Consider the following 19,699-nt stretch of genomic DNA (forward strand, 5'->3'; position numbering starts at 1 on the left):
GATGAAATACCTGCAGAGTCACTCCCAGTAATGACAATATCATCCACATAGACTACCAGGAGAATTAGGCCAACCTCAGATTGCCTATAAAATACTGAGTGATCACACTTACTCTTTTGCATACCAAATTCCTGTACTGCTTCACTGAATCTCCCAAGCCAGGCCCTAGGACTTTGTTTCAAGCCATAAAGAGACTTCCGAAGCCTAAAAACTTTACCCAACTCCCCCTGAGCAACAAATCCAGGTGGTTGCTCCATATACACCTCCTCCTGAAGATTACCATGAATGAAAGCATTCTTGATATCCAATTGGTGCAGGGGCCAATCATATGTAGCTGCTAAAGAGATAAACAAGCGAATAGAAGTAAGTTTAGCTACAAGAGAAAAAGTGTCAGAGTAATCAACCCCATATGTCTGAGCATATCCTTTTGACACAAGGCGTGCTTTTAACCTAGCCACAGAACCATCAAGATTCACCTTTACTGTAAATACCCATTTGCAACCGATTGTTTTCTTACCAGTAGGCAAAGGCAACAGTTCTCATGTACCATTAGCATCTAAAGCCTTCATTTCCTCTTTCATAGCAGCACACCAGTCAGGATGAGACAATGTCTCACCAACAGTATTAGGGATAGGAACAGAGTCTAAAGAAGTAACAAAACATCAAAAACAAGAAGACAATTGATTATAAGAAACAAAAGAAGAGATGGGGTAAGTGCATGAACGCTTACCTTTACGAAGAGCAATGGGTAAGTCTAAGTCAGAATCATGATCAATATGAGGTACAGGATCTCCCAACGAAGTAGCTGGTGGAGGATCTGAGTTAGGAATCTCCAATCTCCTGAAATAAACATGAACAACGGGAGGTCGAGTAGGTCTAGAGACAGAAGGAACAGACTATGGGAGAGGACTACACATTGGTTGGACAGTATATATTAAAAGATCATCCTCCTTCCCTCGACTCTCATACACAGATGATTCAGGAAAGAATGGAGCGAACTCAAAAAATGTGACATCTGCAGAAATAAGATAACGATACCCTTTTTTGAGAGAAACAGCGGTACCCTTTTTTGAGCCGGGAGTACCCAAGTGTAGAAAGAGATGATTCTCATTGATTTTAATTAATCTGTAAATGGGTATATATATACAATTGATTCCTATAATTGTGTTCTACTAATTAGAAAGAAATCCTAAATAAGAAATCCTAAATAGGAATACAAAATATACAGAGAAATAATATAGTGATTGACTTTCCATAACATAGTAATTGACTTTCCATTACACTCCCCCTCAAGTTAGAGCATAGATATTAATCATGCCCAACTTGTTACAAATGTAGTCAATCCTAACTCCACTCAGAGCTTTTGTGAAAATATCTCCTAACTGCTCTCCAGTTTTGATGTGTCCTATTGAGATGATCTGTTGTTGAATCTTTTCACGAATAAAGTGACAATCAATCTCAATATGTTTGGTCCGCTCATGAAACACCGGATTAGAAGCAATATGAAGAACAACTTGATTATCACACCACAATTTCGCAGGCAGGGATGTCTTAAAACCTATCTCATCTAGTAATTGAAGTATCAACATTACCTCACATACTGATTGTGCCATGGCTCTGTATTCTGATTCAGTACTAGATCGAGAAACTACACTCTTCTTCTTGCTTATCCAAGACACCAAATTTCCTCCAATAAAAATGCAATATCCAGTAGTTGACCTCCTGTCAACCTTAGATCCAGCCCAGTCGGCATCTAAAAAATATTCAACATTCAAATGCCCATGATTACCATATAGCAAACCTCTTCCTGGATCGCCCTTCAGATAACACAAAATTTGTTCCAAGGCTTCCCAATGAGCAACAGTTGGGGAAGACATAAACTGACTTACCACATTAACGGCATAAGCAATGTCAGGACGAGTGACTGTAAGGTAGTTCAATTTTCCTACCAATCTCCTGTATCTCTCTGGATCTTCAAACAACTCACTACCCCCTGCTAACAGTTGTAAAGTTGGAGTCATTGGTGCGCTACAAGGCTTAGCACCTAATTTTCCTGTCTCTGCCAATAGATCGAGGACATATTTTCTTTGAGATAAGAAAATACCCTTCTTACTTCTCATAACTTCGATACCCAAGAAATACTTTAACAATCCCAAATCTTTGGTCTAAAACTGAGTTTGAAGGAAGGTTTTAAGAGATGAAATACCTGCAGAGTCACTCCCAGTGATGACAATGTCATCCACATAGACTACCAAGAGAATTAAACCAGCCTCAGATTGCCTATAAAATACTGAGTGATCACACTTACTCTTTTGCATACCAAATTCCTGTACTGCTTCACTGAATCTCCCAAACCATGCCCTAGGACTTTGCTTCAAGCCATAAAAAGACTTCCGAAGCCTACAAACTTTACCCAACTCCCCCTGAGCAACAAACCCAGGTGGTTGCTCCATATACACCTCCTCCTGAAGATCATCATAAAGGAAAGCATTCTTGATATCCAATTGATGCAGGGGCCACTCATATGTAGTTGCTAAAGAGATAAACAAACGAATAGAAGTAAGTTTAGTTACAGGAGAAAAAGTATCAGAGTAATCAACCCCATATGTCTGAGCATATCCTTTTATTACAAGGCGTACTTTTAACCTAGCCACAGAACCATCAGGATTTACTTTTATTGTAAATACCCATTTGCAACCAATAGCTTTCTTACCAGTGGGCAAAGGTAATAGTTCCCATGTACCATTAGCATCTAAAGCCTCCATTTCCTCTTTCATAGCAAAGACACTGTGATGAGACAATGCCTCATCAACAGTATTAGGGATAGGAACAGAGTCTAAAGAAGTATCAAAACACCGAGAATAAGAAGACAATTGATTATAAGAAACAAAAGAAGAGATAGGGTAAGTACATGAACGTTTACCTTTACGAAGAGCAATGGGTAAGTCTAGATCAGAATCATGGTCAGTATGAGGTACAGGATCTCCCAACGAAGTAGCTGGTTGAGGATCTGAGTCAGGAATCTCCAATCTCCTGGAATAAACATGAACAACGGAAGGTCGAGTAGGTCTAGAGACAGAAGGAACAGGCTGTGGGAGAGAACTAGACATTGGTTGGACAGTATATATTAAGAGATCATCCTCCTCCCCCTGACTCTCATACACAGATGATGGAGGAAAAAATGGAGTGGACTCAAAAAATGTGACATCTGCAGAAACAAGATAACGATTAAGAGTAGGAGAGAAACAACGGTACCCTTTTTGGAGCCGGGAGTACCCAAGGAAGACACATTTGAGAGATTTTGGATCCAATTTAGTAACCTGTGGACGAACATCAGGCACAAAACAGGTACAACAAAAAATACGAGGTTCAATAGGGAACAAAGATTTTGTAGGAAGGAAACAAAGTAGTACAAGGAATATCCCCATTAAGGACAGAAGACGGCATACGATTGATCAAAAAACATGCCGTAGAAACTGCATCCGCCCAAAAGTGTTTAGGTACTTTCATCTGAAAAAGAAGAGCACGAGTTACCTCAAGAAGATGACGATTTTTTTCTTTCGGCCACGCCATTTTGGGATGGGGTATCCACACAGGAAGACTGATGAAGAATGCCATTTTGTGTCATATAAGGCTGAAATTATGCTGAAAAGTATTCTTTGGCATTGTCACTTCTTAATATGCGCACAAAAATATTAAATTGAGTTTTGATTTCACTATAAAAGGCACAAAAGATAGAAAACAACTCAGAACGATTCTTCATTAAATATAACCAAGTAACACGAGAGTAATCATCAACAAAAGTAACAAAATAACGAAATCCAGTTTTAGATGTAACAGAATAAGGACCCCAAACATCAGAATGAACTAACTTGAAAGGGGATGAAGCCCGTTTATTAACTCTAGACACAGAAGACAAACGATGATGTTTTGCAAACTGACACGAATCACATTCTAGTACTGATAAAGACTGAAATTGAGGACACAGCTTATTCATGGTAGACAAAAAAGGATGACTCAATCTACAATGAGCCTCAAGAGGTATTAAGGTACTGGAGCAAACAAGCGACCGCGGTACATGATTTTCCAAAATGCAGAGACCACCTGACTCGCGTCCTCTACCAATAATCTGCTTCATCGTAAGATCCTGAAACAAACACTAGTCAGAAAAAAAGGAAACAGAATAATTTAAGGTACGAGTAAGTTTACTAACAGAAAATAGATTAAAAGAGAATTTTGGTAGACACAAAACAGAAGACAAAGAAATTGACGAAGTCGGGTTCGTAGTTCCAGAACCCATGACACAAGAAGTAGAACCATCAGCTAAAGTAACAGTAGAGGAAGTGAGATTAGACTGAAAAGCAAATAGAAGACTAGAATTACCTGTCATGTGATCTGTCGCACCAGAATCAATAACCCATTTGGATGAAGAAGACACAAGGCATGTAGTGGATTTACCTAACTCAACGATCGCAGTGACAGGGGAACTAGTAGGCTTTAGAGATGCCTGATACTGGGAAAATTGTGCAAAATCCTCTGCAGATACCAAAATAGTTTTCTCAGAGGAAGACACTGTAGAATTCTCTGTTGCCATATTTGCCATCTGTGATCGCTGATTTTTCCTCTGAAGTTGCGGACAATTATATTTTGTATGGCCAGGCTCATGGCAATAATAACAAATGATTCCTTTTGAGTTCTTATTAGAATAGCCTCCCCATTACGCTGATTACCTCTATTGCCTGTAATTCCTCCTCTACTTCCTCTTCTATTACCCTGCCGTCCATTTGGATTACCGCTAATAAGAGCACTACTGACAGGCTATGAAGATTGAATACTCTCTGTACGAAGGACCCGTGTGAACGTATCATGCAAAGAGGAAATCTTAAAACTGGAGAGAATCTGAGATTTAGCAGTCTCATACTCTAAAGGAAGGCCTACAAGAAAACTCATAACACCCAGTTGCTCCCGTTGAGCCTGCTGAACTTTCACATCAGAACTAAAAGGCAACAATACATTAAATTCCTCATATACCCGTTTAAAATCCATAAAATAAGCCGTGAGAGACTTATCCTCTTTCTTAGCACGGTAGAATGCCTTACAAACATCATAAATACGGAAGATATTTCATTTACCAGAATACAAAAAATCTAAGTAATCCATCAATTCCTTAACAAATTCACAGTGATTAATTAAACTAATTACCTCACTATGAATCGAGTTCCGAAGTTGCAAAAACAAACGAGCATCCTCCCTTAGCCAGGTTTGTCGTGTAACATCAGTGGGTGGATCTTTAGTAAGGTGACCATCCTTATCAATGCTACGCAAATAGACCCTAACAGTCTTACTCCACTCCAGGTAATTCGAACTATTAAGTTTGTGTTCCGTGATCTTAGTCATCACCGAAATCACATCAGAAATAACATTCTTATTGTCTGCCATTTGTTAAGACAAAGAAAACTAACCGAAACGCTAATCCAAAGTGCTTATAGCAGCAAAATAATCCAAAATCACAAATCAAGCAAATACCGAAATAGGATCTGAGAGCCAAACCTCAGAAGTCCTTTAATGGTATACTGGATCAAGCAACAGCACACAGTGGTGGAATGAGTGGGTTGAGGCAACGCCGGCGATGTTGATCGGGGTTGAAACGGCCGGTCGGCAGCCAAGGTCTCTCCTGAGCTGGGTAGTGAGAACAAATAATCACCCTAGATTGATGACCTGCTCTGATACCATATAGAAAGAGATGATTCTCATTCATTTCAATTAATCTGTACATGGGTATATATATGCAATTGATTCCTATAATTGTCTTCTACTAATTAGTAAGAAATCCTAAATAAGAAATCCTAAATAGGAATACAGAATACAGAATATACAGAGAAATAATATAGTGATTGACTTTCCATAACATAGTGATTGACTTTCCATAACACCAAGGAAGACACATTTGAGAAACTTCAGATCCAATTTAGTAACCTGTGGACGAACATCATGCACAAAACAGGTACAACCAAAAATACTGGATTCAACAGGGAACAAAGATTTTGTAAGAAACAAAGCAATATAAGGAATATCCCCATTAAGGACGGAAAACAGCATACGATTGATCAAAAAATATGCCGTAGAAACTGCATCTGCCCAAAAGTGTTTGGGAACTTTCATATGAAAAAGAGGAGCACGAGCTACCTCAAGAAGATGCCAATTTTTTCTTTCGGCCACGCCATTTTGGGATAGGGTATCAACACAGGAAGACTGATGAAGAATATCATTTTATGTCATATAAGACTGAAATTGTGCTGAAAAATATTCTTTGGCATTGTCACTTCTTAATATGCGCACAGAAATATTAAATTGAGTTTTGATTTCATTATAAAAGACACAAAAAATAGAAAACTCAGAACGATTCTTTATTAAATATAACTATGTAACACGAGAGTAATCATCAACAAAAATAACAAAATAACGAAATCCAATTTTAGAAGTGACAGAACAAGGATCCCAAACATCAGAATGAACTAACGCAAAAGGGGATGAAGCCCGTTTATTGACTCTAGATACAGAAAGCAAACGATGATGTTTTGCAAAATGACAAAACTCACATTCTAGTACTGATAAAGACTGAAACTGAGGACACAGCTTCTTCATGGTAGACAAAGAAGGATGGCCCAATCTACAATGAGCTTCAAGAGGTGTTAAGGTATTGGAGCAAACAAGCGACCGCGCTACATGATTTTCCAGAATGTAGAGACCACCTGACTCACGTCCTCTACCAATAATCTGCTTCGTCGCAAGATCCTGAAACAAACACTGGTCAGGAAAAAATGAAACAGAAAAATTTAAGTTACGAGTAAGTTTACTAACAAAAAGTAGATTAAAAGAGAATTTTGGTAAACACAAAACAAATGACAAAGAAATTGACGAATTCGAGTTCCCAGTTCCAGAACCCATGACACAAGAAGTAGAACCATCAGCCAAAGTAACAGTAGAGGAAGTGAGATTAGACTGAAAAGCAGATAGAAAACTAGAATTGCCTGTCATGTGATTTGTGGCATCAGAATCAATAACCCATTTGGATGAGAAAGACACAAGGCATGTAGTGGATTTATCTGACTCAGTGATAGCAATGACAGGGGAATTGATAGGCTTTAGAGATACCTGATACTGGGAAAACTATGCAAAATCCTCGGCAGATACCAAAACAGTTTTCTCAGAGGAAGATACTGTATAATCCTCTGCTGCCATATTTGCCATCTGTGATCGCTGATTTTTCCTCTGAAGTTGCGGACAATTATATTTTGTATGGCCAGGCTCATGGAAATAATAACAAATGATTCCTTTTGAGTTCTTATTAGAATAGCCTCCCCATTACGCTGATTACCTCTATTGCCTGTAATTCCTCCTCTACTTCCTCTTCTATTACCCTGTTGTCCATTTGGATTACCGCTAATAAGAGCACTACTGACAAGCTATGAAGATTGAATACTCTCTGTACGAAGGACCCGTGTGAACGTATCATGCAAAGAGGAAATCTCAGAACTGGAGAGAATCTGAGATTTAGCAGTCTCATACTCTAAAGGAAGGCCTACAAGAAAACTCATAACACCCAGTTGCTCCCGTTGAGCCTGCTGAACTTTCACATCAGAATTAAAAGACAACAATACATTAAGTTCCTCATATACCCGTTTAAAATCCATAAAATAAGCCGCCAGAGATTTATCCTCTTTCTCAACACGGTAGAATGCCTTACAAACATCATAAATATGAGAGATATTCCCTTTACTAGAATACAAAAAATCTAAGTAATTCATAAATTCCTTAACAAATTCACAGTGATTAATTAAACTTATTATCTCACTGTGAATAGATTTTCGAAACTATAAAAACAACCGAACATCCTCCCTTAGCCAAGTTTGCCGTGTATCATCAGTAAGTGGATCTTTAGTGAGGTGATCATCCTTATCAATGCTACGCAAATAGATCCTAGAAGTCTTACTCCACTCCAGGTAATTCGAACCATTAAGTTTGTGTTTCGTGATCTTAGTCATCACTGAAATCACATTAGAAATAACTTTCTTATTGTCTGCCATTTGTTGAGACAAAGAAAACTAACCGAAATGCTTATCCAAAGTGCTTACAGTCGCAAAATAACCCAAAATCACAAATTAAGCAAATACCGAAGGAAGATCTGAGAGCCAAACCTCAAAAGTCCTTCAACGGTGTACTGGATCAGGCAACAGCACACAATGGTGGAATGAGGGGGTTGAGGCGACGTCGGCGATACTGATCAGAGTCAAAATGGCCGGCGGACGCACCTCCACACGTCAACAAGTGAAGAAACGGCGAGAACCTGAGTTGAGCGTGTGAGCCTCACGCGCTTGAATTCCGACGACCGGATCAGAGGGGACGGCCGATCTGCAACCAAGGACTCTCCTGAGCTGGGTGGTGAGAATAAATAGTCACCCAAGATAGATGACCTAAGGTAAGTGGGTTTCAGTCCAGAAATAGACGGGAAAGAAATTCCATATTTAGATTCCTTAATGAACCAGCACTGATACCATGTAGAGAGATGATTCTCCTTAATTTCAATTAATAAGTACATGGGTATATATATACAATTGATTCCTATAATTATGTTCTACTAATAGAAAGAAATCCTAAATAGGAATACAGAATATACAGAGAAATAATATAGTGATTGACTTTCCATAACATTGTCACACGTGAGAAAAGGATGCATCACTTCCAGTTTAGTATCTGCCATTAAGGCTGATATTTCTTTCATTTTATCCCAAAATAAAATGCCGTAGCCCTACATAGCCTCTTAAGGAGGTCCCAAGGCTTAGAGGAACTGAGATCCACAAGAAAAGGTTTCCTTCAAGTTGTGACTCAGCAGCCAAGATACTTAACAAAGAAATCCTCTTATGGACCACCTGTTAACTGAGACCACTGATTAAGTAGCCTATTCCTCTGACAAAGCAACATGGACATGGTAATTGTGTTCAATAGGGAGTTTCTTTCTTTAAGCTGTCATGTGAAACCAGCAATACTTGCAATAAAGCGTGCACAGACTCTCTTCTTTCTTTACAGTGTTGTTATCTTCTCAAACAACACCCACTGATTACATCTTTTCAACCATCTCAATTGAGAATCTGTCTTCAATATGCAAGTCATGTAATACAGTAACATGGGTTTAAAACATGGTCACAGACGCGATAATGGTTAGTGGCATATGATAGAGCGGCAACACAACAGTAATAGCCTATCATTGCACAAATTTTTTTCAAAAATTTGCAAAATGCATAAACTAAACAAAGGTTAATTGAGCCAACTAAAATTAAGAAATCCATCGTAAATATAGCAAAAGTTCCAAGTTTTAACAACAAATTTGTAAATATAACCAACAAAAAAAATAATAAACCTCTTTCAAGGAAATTATGAAGAATACTCATTTCTACATAATTGTTCCCTTATGCTTAGTAAAATGTGGAATTCCTTTCAATCAGGTTGAAGATTACATATATATATATATATATATATATATATATATATATATATATATATATATATATATATATATATAATGAGTCGAGCTACTCACGAGCTGCTAGAAACTCATTTCGAAAAAAAGCCTAGCCTGGCTCAACTCATTTAGAGCTCATTTTCTTAACAAGCCAAGCTTGAGCTTATGGATATTCAGCTCGAGCTTGACACAAGTTTAGCTAAGCTCGAAAAAATTTTGACAAATCACACATGAGCTCTTCAAAGCTCAACTCGACTCAACTCGATTCAGTTTATTTATACCCTTATGTGGTTTGGAGTGTCAGCAGCTGTATCCTGCTGCCTACTGAAACATTACCTTTTACATGGTAATGGCTGTTAGATAAACAGCCATTACAGTTACATTTTGGCGGTAACATCCATTACTATATATATATATATATATATATATATATATATATAGTGGTGGCGTATTGGAGGTAATCAAAGGTACCCCCAAAACCGTTATTTAAGGTTAAGTAATGCCCATTATCTGAATTCATGTCTAACCACAATGTCTAATTCTACTTGTAGTAAGCGGTACTTTAAAAGCAAATCAGTATCAGTTGAAATCCGAAAGTATTAACCTTAAAAAATATAATGAATGGTTTATAAAGATTTCTTACACATAGATCACACGTGATGGCAGAAATATTTTCACCCTGTGGTTTTGGTATATTTTCAAGATGATGAACAATCCGTTGTAAAAGCCCTTTCAAGCTAGCATCAATATCAAGAGCCACCATTCCAGGAGTTCCCAGCAAAAAGCGGATTCTACCAGCACATGAAGAAAGGTATGATAACGCATATCCTCGAATAGCTGCATTAGATATGAAACAACTTTAAAGATTGCAATCCATATGAGAGGTCTGTGAATGAAAAGAAGAGCATTGCAGAACATATAGCAGCTTCAGAGTCATATGACTAATATTTAAGAGAACATATAAATCATGGAGAAAGCCAAACAAATTTTCATAACATCAGTACTTTCCCAGCTCTAATAACCAGTACTCTGCTCTCTGTTAATATAAATTGGAATTAAATTTAATAACTACTCCGTATTCTTATATAAGAAACCTTAATCGTAAGTTAGCACCCATATAAAACCAAAAAAAAAATTTACACTGAACAATATTGCTGGATAAAGCTGTTTCCCAAAAACCCAATAATAAAAGTGATGCAATAACAAAGTATGGACCAAAAATCTACATCACTTCGCTCTACTGATAAATGCATGGGCTGCAGTTTGCAATTAATGAATTAAAAATATTAGACCTCCTGTGGCATGGATAGGAGAGCAGTCTTTCACTCTTCTTAGCTACTTAACCTTCCCAAGCACCAACACTTCAGGAAACTATGCACCCACACTTCAGGAAAATATGCACCATCAAAAGCTTTTATATCGACTGTTATTGGTGCCATAGTCAGACCTTCCTAAAAAGGTTAAAACACCATACAACTAGGGAAGTGGGAATTCAAGAGAAATAACATTACAATTCATGAAGAATATACAGGCGATCAAGATTATAAATCTCAGCAGTCAGTACAAAACGCAATTGCTTCACCCACCCCCAAACCACAAAAAGAATAAGTAAATAAGAAAATTTAAAAAAAAAAACACTTGTGAAAGAGCAATGCAACAATTTTATGTGCATTTAACTGTTTTATATATAGGTCTCATTTATATTATCCACATATTTCAAAATCAATATAAAGTATATCACTTGTGGAAAAGAACTAATTTTTGCATACATATTCCCATACCAACCTGCAATATACTTGCGCACTAAACAACAGAGACGATCCATTCCATCTAGTAAGAAACCAATAGTTGGATCACTTGGATCCTGCAACCAAAAATAAAACCCCTTTAAGTTACAGCATTCCACAAGTTTGTCAGCAAACCTATTACTTTATGACTGACTAAGTCTCAGTTCCAAACTAGACTTTAGGGTTCGCCATGCAGATACTTCTCCACCATTCAGCTCTGTTAGGGGATTCCGGCAACCAAAATAATAACAGAAATGCAATGGTAATATAGTTAAGCAATACATGGGAGAAGCTGACATACTATGTCCACAGGTACCGCTCGAGCAGCTTTAGATTTTGATGGTGCAATTCCTACATGTTGGAAATACCAGATGACTTCAGATTGGGCCAAAGCCAATGCAGAAAATACCATCTGTAAGGAACACCATCAGATCAGGGGAAATTTGTAGCAAGTATTATTCCATTTATACTCTGGGACAAATGTGTAAATTAATGACTGAAGGGAGAAATCTAAGGGCCTGACAAAGACACCACTTTCTAATGACCACAAGCTGAACATCACAGAGAGTAGGAAAACTATTTTAAAGATTATTACATTCTATTTTGATAAATAAATAAAAAAACAGAGCACATAAATTTTAGGAATTTCCAAGGCTTCACCAACTGTTTCATAAATGTCGAGTGAGACAAATCCAAGGATTTTTCACTAAAAACAAGTGCCACAGAACCACAGGACACAAGTATTTCCCACCTTTTACAGGACAGAAAGATTTGAAATATAGCCTATTGGTTGGGTACATGTGTTTTTTTACTACACCTTTAAAAGTGTATGCAAAATTAAGAGAATCACTTCAAATCCTATTAGAAGAAGTCTGTAATGAGTCTATGGACAGTCTTACCTGGATGTTCGGTGCCAATAAACTCGGCTGATCTGTAAAAAAGAGCACCATTCTTCCAATTTCTTGCTTTAACAATATTCTTCTCTCACTGTGAATAGCATCACATGATACAAGTGCTTGTTCATGTACTTCACTGCAACGATTCATCAATTTCCAAATTACACTGATGCTGAAACAGTAGGCATGCTGGTTTGTTCTCTTTCTTTTTTTTTTCTTTTTCTCTACAAGAATACAGTATAGTAATATAATTCTTCCTTTCTCTTTTCTTTTTTTTTTTTTTTTTTGAGAAAGAGGGCTGTCTAATAAATGTCAGTAGCATGCTTGCCATAGTTATTAAAGGTGCACCTCAAGCTCAACGCTCACCAAGCTTCAACCCTAATGCTTTATGCACCTAGACATGTGCCCTTCTTCCAAGCACAAGGCTCTGGAAAACCAAGTCTTCTTTATTTCCACCTTTGGCGAACACTTCCGTTGGCAAAAAACACTACCACTTAAATTAGATATTTGTCGATCTATCAGAATCCTATATTAACGCACTAGGAAGTTTTCAGAATTAGTATCGCTAGTGATAACTAGCGATCAAAATCTTATCAAACTAAAACTTTTAGCAAGTTTATTTTTATTTTATTTGGAATGCAAAATTATTATTACTTGATTGCTTATTAGTTATTATTATTTTTTAATTTCATTATATTTGAAGTTTGATGGAATATTCATATTTCTTTGACTTTTATGGATTTTTAATTTTTTTTTTTACTTTTGCACCTCACCTCAGTCAAGCGCATGCCTACGCCTTGTGCCTTGCGCCTAAACTCTAGGACTCACTTGGCGCCTTAGTATGCCTTGAGCCTTTAATAACTATAATGCTTGCAAATATTTTAACATGAAAGAAGCAAACAAGTGGTTGCGCATTTCATAAAATTATATACATAAAGAGAAAATCCCAAAGACTCTGGATTATACAAGGTAATATTAATGCTAATGGAATTTATGTTCAGTGCAATGAACTGGTCCACTTTTCAGCTTATTAGAACATAAATGGCCAGTGTTCTCAAAAATGCACATATATAAATGATCAGGAATTTTCCAGTTTGCTAGCTTCACATCTTAATCTTTTATCAACAGTGAGCATTTGATCTTTATATGCTAGAATTTACATACTGCTAGAGTGATTACTGCAATGAATGGCTCTATATTTTCTCCTTTTGTTTTCACATTTGTTTTCACATATACCCTTTGTATATACATTGGAAATGTCTATTCAGTTTAGAATTTAGGAAATTAATCTCTTCTACACCATCATCCTGTTGAACTCAGTATAAACACTGAAGCTTAAAATATGCCTTCAAAGACATACAACTCAACTCAACTCAACTAAGCCTTCAAAGACATAGTGACATTTTTTTTTAATTTCTGCTAGAAGAGATACAGACAGCCTAAAGCTTCTTCAATCCAAATATAAGCTAAAAAATGGCATTTGCCTCTTCAAAGTTTGCTTCTGGTAACTTATCCTAGCAAGATCAAGTCTTCAAACCTCACAAAAATTATCGGTTTTGACAAGGAGTCCAGGACCAATTTTAAGTCAATAAAGATCAATGCTAAAGTTTCAAATTCCATAATTTGGCCTTGACAATTTCACCATGAAAGAAACTCATTTATATAAATATTACTTTCCACTTCCAGATCTCAGAGAGGAAAATAATTTAACTGAAATCCACAGCTCTAGAAAAGAAAACCAAAAGAAAGTATCTCTTGTTCTTGACTTTATTCAACTTGCTCAAGTAAAATTGAGAAATCAAGTTTAGCAAATGCATCAAAACTATCAAATCCAATCAGTTATACCTTATCATTTTCTCAACCTGCTTTGCCACACTGTATTCCAAGTCTGCTTCCTTTTGCTTAGCTCGTCCAGATTTAGCCATCTTCTTTGACTCTAATATCCGAGGCAAAACATATAACTGATAATCTTCATGCAATAAAACATACTGCACATTCAAGATTTCAGTGAAAATCAGATATTGCTATGGAGAATGCAGTTTTGAGTTTGACAATAAACAGCACCGCTCACCTCATCCCTGAATAGTGTAAGAATTAAATTTTCCTTCAGTACAACCTGAAGACCATTTTGAACAAGATAAAATCAATGTAAGATGACAAACAAACATCACACAGTGCTTTCATGTCCATGAAAAAACAGTAGAAGGAACCATGGAGGTACATCCATATATTCTTTCTAATCTTTCACGCCCATAAAAGTAATAAAAAATCATATTCTTAAGTGCACAGCTAAAAATTATATACATATGTTAAGAATCCACAGGCAATATTCCAAAAATATACATAAATATTTTGCTTCATTTATTAATTAAAAAAATATAATTTTATAAATTATTATTAAAACATGAAAAATATTATAAGTATAATTTATATGATAATAATAAACGTAATAATTGTATATAATTAATAAAAAAATAAATTATTTCAAACATAATTTACCCACAAAATGAACCAATAACTGAAACCTGAAATTTTTAAAAAATACTAACCAAACCAAAAAGATCAATACCAAATAATTGAATATCATTGGTTAAATTTATAAATGAATTATTTCTTAATTAACTTCAACTTTATTATCACTTCCTGATATCATGTACTCAATGAGAATCAAAGCCAATAATCATGGGAGACATACCAGAGCAATATCGATGCTAGTGACACGAAGTAGCTCATCAGGACAAACAAGATATCCAAGCAGCACCCATTCCCTGTAATATGTAACATTTGCTAGATCTTGGGCCCTCTAAAATGTGAAAAGTAACATGAAAGCAATTAGGAATGCCAATTGCAATTAACAGAAGTGCTGAAAATTAGTAAGACTAAAAGTAGTAGCAATAGTTTGGCAAACTTAATGACGAATTTCCTCAACAAATCTCAATGTCTTCCAAAAGAATAGTACTTACCATTGGGTGAGCAGAATTTGTAAGTATATCTGGATATCTAGGATGGTATGGACTTAGAAACCCCTCATTTCTGAGCTTCCTTGTATCTGTACATAGGAAAATAATTGGACCCACGGCCTCTAAAACCTATAGAATAAAATTGAAAGTTTTCAAGAATGAAAATTATTGGATTTATTAATAACACAAAAAGGAAGAAGTAGAAAAGAATGAAGGGTCACAATAATCAAAATTAATTATCAGTGGTAATGCTTATATCGAAATAGATATATGAAGAAAGCACGTAACTTACAGGTCACGGAAGCAACAATTCAAACATTAAAATAATTCCCAAATCTATTGGCATAAGTCTAGATTTTTTATATACTTTCGCGGTATGGTCCTTAAACAATAATCAAGTACTTGAACAATAACCTGGTCAGTTTAGCTAACATTCAATGATGAGTCAAAATTAAGGTGGAAGTAATTAGTCCACATATGGCCTGAAGCGTTGAAAAATGCTGATGCAATGCTAAAATGGCAAGTAGCACTACCACTAATGATGCGCTTGATAATAGATTTTTCACAAAACCATGTTCTACCAACTTACTAAAATTAGCTTTTATGGGACCCACTATACACACGGCTCTTGTCAATTAGTTCATTGCTTTAGTAAACCTTAGCTGGGATCCACTTTTTTAAAGGATCCCCAAATGGAAGGACCCGCATGTCATATCAGTAGGCGCTTTCACTCTCAATGTACGCATGAACTAAATAGTTTCATGTCAGCTCCAACTTAACATCAGAGAGCAACTCTAAGTGACTAGAAGGCACAAGCTTTCGTAGTCGTTATTACTTATTTTGTATAGTTGTTTAGAGACAACATCCCAAAAATTTATAAAATTTAAGACAAAAATCTGGACTAATTCCTAAATTCTTCAATGTGAAAACTCAAGAACTTAGATTATCTTAGTTTAGCTTCTCTCTTAAGTATCACATGCAATAATCCTAAATTCTACATCATTTTGAAATGGCATAACTAAATAAAAAAATGCATGATCTGCAAGGAAAAGAAAATTATTTCTAGTATGATTTTCAAGAAAGAGAAAATTAGTTCTTGTTCTTATAAGTTATTATCTATATACAGATGAACATTAAGGCATAACAGAAAAAAGAAATAAAAGTGGAGATCTTATCTTTAAAGTTTGCAGAAAACTACAAGCTATTACAAATAACCTCCCACTATGCAGTTTATGAGATAAAAATAAGCTATAACTGTAACACCTTATGACACCAAAACATAAAGAGAATTTTAACATCAACATTAATATATCATCTCTAGGAAAGAGAGAGAGAAATTACCTCTCCAATGCGTGGACTGACAAAATTAAGGTCTTCTTGTAAACCTTTCAATGGTGGATCATAGGAGTCTATGAATTGAACCAACCTAAGATACAGATTTTTATTTGTGTATAAGATAAAATAGCAGCCACATAACAATGTCCCCTTAAATTAAATTGAAGCAACCATGCTAGAAACAGATAATAGAAAAATCAAAAAAGATTATATGCAAGTATGAACTCTTTCAGAGATGAGAATGAAAATAGTATGTTATGGAAAGTCAATCACTATATTATTTCTCTGTATGTTCTGTATTCTGTATTCCTATTTAGGATTTCTTCCTAATTAATAGAAGACAATTATAGGAATCAATTGTATATATATATACCCATGTACAGATTAATTGAAATTAAGGAGACTCATCTCTTTTTACATGGTATCAGAGCAGGTCATCTATCTAGAGTGACTATTTGTTCTCACCACCCAGCTCAGGAGAAACCTTGGCTGCCGACCGACCGTTTCGACCCCGATCAACATCGTCGGCGTCGCCTCAACCCCCTCATTCCACCACTGTGTGTTGTTGCCTGATCCAGTACACCATTAAAGGACTTCTGAGGTTTGACTCTTAGATTCTATTTCGGTATTTGCTTGATTTGTGATTTTGGATTATTTTGCTGCTATAAGCACTTTGTATTAGTGTTTCAATTAGTTTTCTTTGTCTCAACAAATGGCAGACAATAAGAATGTTATTTCTGATGTGATTCCGGTGATGACTAAGATCACGGAACACAAACTTAATGGTTCGAATTACCTGGAGTAGAGTAAGACTGTTAGGGTCTATTTGCGTAGCATTGATAAGGATGATCACCTTACTAAAGATCCACCCACTGATGATACACGACAAACTTGGCTAAGGGAGGATGCTCGGTTGTTTTTGCAGCTTTGGAACTCGATTCACAGTGAGGTAATTAGTTTAATTAATCACTGTGAATTTGTTAAGGAATTGATGGATTACTTAGATTTTCTGTGTTCTGGTAAAGGGAATATCTCCCGTATTTATGATGTTTGTAAGGCATTCTACTGTGTTGAGAAAGAGGATAAGTCTCTCACGGCTTATTTTATGGATTTTAAACGGGTGTATGAGGAACTTAATGTATTGTTGCCTTTTAGTCCTGATGTGAAAGTCCAGCAGGCCCAACGGAAGCAACTGGCTGTTATAAGTTTTCTTGCAGGCCTTTCTTCAGAGTATGAGACTGCTAAATCTCATATTCTCTCTAGTTCTGAGATTTCCTCTTTGCATGAAACATTCACACGGGTCTTTCATACAGAGAGTACCCAATCTTCGCAGCCTGCCAGTAGTGCTCTTATTAGCCGTAATCTAAATGGACAACAGGGTAATAGAAGAGGAAGTAGAGGAGGAATTACAGGCAACAGAAGTAATCAGCGTAATGGAGAGGCTAGTTCTAATCAAGACTCAAGAAGAGTCATTTATTATTATTGCCATGAGCCTGGCCATACAAAATATAATTGTCCGCAACTTCAGAGGAAAAATCAACGATCACATATGGCAAATATGGCAGCAGAGAATTCTACAGTATCTTTCTCTGAGAAAACTATTTAGGTATCTGCAGAGGATTTTGCAAAATTTTCCCAGTATCAGGCATCTCTAAAGCCTACCAATTCCCCTGTCACTGCGATTGCTGAGTCAGGTAAATTCACTACATGCCTTGTGTCTTCTTTATCCAAATGGGTTATTGATTCTGGTGCGACAGATCACATGACAGGTAATTCTAGTCTTCTATCTGCTTTTCAGTCTAATCTCACTTCCTCTACTGTTACTTTAGCTGATGGTTCTACTTCTTGTGTCATGGATTCTGGAACTGCAAACCCGACTTCGTCAATTTCTTTGTCTTCTGTTTTGTGTCTACCAAAATTGTCTTTTAATCTACTTTCTGTTAGTAAACTTACTCGTACCTTAAATTATTCTGTTTCCTTTTTTCCTGACCAGTGTTTGTTTAAGGATCTTACGACGAAGCAGATTATTGATAAAGGACACGAGTCAGGTGGTTTCTACATTCTGGAAAATCATGTACCGCGGTCGCTTGTTTGCTCCAGTGCCTTAACACCTCTTGAAGCTCATTGTAGATTTGGTCATCACTCTTTGTCTACCATGAAGAAGCTGTGTCCTCAATTTCAATCTTCATCAGTACTAGAATGTGAGTCGTGTTAGTTTGCAAAACATCATCGTTTGCCTTCTTTGTCTAGAGTCAATAAACGGGCTTCATCCCCTTTTGAGTTAGTTCATTCTAATGTTTGGGGTCCTTGTTCTGTTACTTCTAAAACTGGATTTCGTTATTTTGTTATTTTTGTTAATGATTACTCTCGTGTTACTTGGTTATATTTAATGAAGAATCGTTCTGAGTTATTTTCTATCTTTTGTGCCTTTTGTAATGAAATCAAAACTTAATTTAATATTTCTGTGCGCATATTAAGAAGTGACAATGCCAAAGAATACTTTTCAGCACAATTTCAGTCTTATATGACACAAAACGGCATTCTTTATCAGTCTTCCTATGTGGATACCCCATCCCAAAATGGCGTGGCCGAAAGCAAAAATCGGCATCTTCTTAAGGTAACTCGTGCTCTTCTTTTTCAGATGAAAGTTCCTAAACACTTTTGGGCGGATGCAGTTTCTACGGCATATTTTTTTTATCAATCGTATGCCATCTTCTGTCCTTAATGGGGATATTCCTTATACTGCTTTGTTTCCTACAAAATCTTTGTTCCCTATTGAATCCCGTATTTTTTGTTGTACCTGTTTTGTGCGTGATATTCGTCCACAGGTTACCAAATTGGATCCAAAATCTCTCAAATGTGTCTTCCTTGAGTACTCCCGGCTCCAAAAAGGGTACCGTTGTTTCTCTCATACTCTTAATCGTTATCTTGTTTCTGCAGATGTCACATTTTTTTAGTCCATTCCATTTTTTCCTCAATCATCTGTGTATGACAGTCAAGGAGAGGAGGATGATCTCTTAATATATACTATCCAACCAATGTCTAGTCCTCTCCAACCAATGTCTAGTTTCACTATTTGAAACTAGTAAAAAAAAGACTGAGCACAAAGTGCAGATCCTTCAAATTCATTATCTTATTACAATTAATAAATAACATGAAAAGGTGCAAAGGCTGTAACCAAGCATAATGAAGACATAAAAG

The 19,699-nt window shown here is 36.3% G+C and overlaps 1 protein-coding gene across 3 annotated transcripts in view; it reads right to left on the reverse strand.

Moving 5' to 3' along the window:
* LOC110640869 (protein NAP1) overlaps nucleotides 1–19,699 on the reverse strand; it is a 53,153-nt gene that overhangs the window by 21,338 nt on the left and 12,116 nt on the right. For all 3 annotated transcript variants that reach the window (XM_021792435.2, XM_058130045.1, XM_058130044.1), the window contains exons 7-15: nucleotides 16,505–16,589; nucleotides 15,167–15,292; nucleotides 14,899–15,006; nucleotides 14,275–14,319; nucleotides 14,049–14,191; nucleotides 12,207–12,339; nucleotides 11,609–11,719; nucleotides 11,306–11,384; nucleotides 10,164–10,357 (exon numbers count right to left, since the gene is read on the reverse strand). In XM_021792435.2, coding sequence (XP_021648127.2) covers nucleotides 10,164–10,357; nucleotides 11,306–11,384; nucleotides 11,609–11,719; nucleotides 12,207–12,339; nucleotides 14,049–14,191; nucleotides 14,275–14,319; nucleotides 14,899–15,006; nucleotides 15,167–15,292; nucleotides 16,505–16,589 — 1,024 coding nt within the window. The remainder of the gene's footprint in view (nucleotides 1–10,163; nucleotides 10,358–11,305; nucleotides 11,385–11,608; nucleotides 11,720–12,206; nucleotides 12,340–14,048; nucleotides 14,192–14,274; nucleotides 14,320–14,898; nucleotides 15,007–15,166; nucleotides 15,293–16,504; nucleotides 16,590–19,699) is intronic.

The sequence above is a fragment of the Hevea brasiliensis genome, chromosome 11, assembly GCF_030052815.1.
Source record: "Hevea brasiliensis isolate MT/VB/25A 57/8 chromosome 11, ASM3005281v1, whole genome shotgun sequence".
Lineage (NCBI taxonomy): Eukaryota > Viridiplantae > Streptophyta > Magnoliopsida > Malpighiales > Euphorbiaceae > Hevea > Hevea brasiliensis.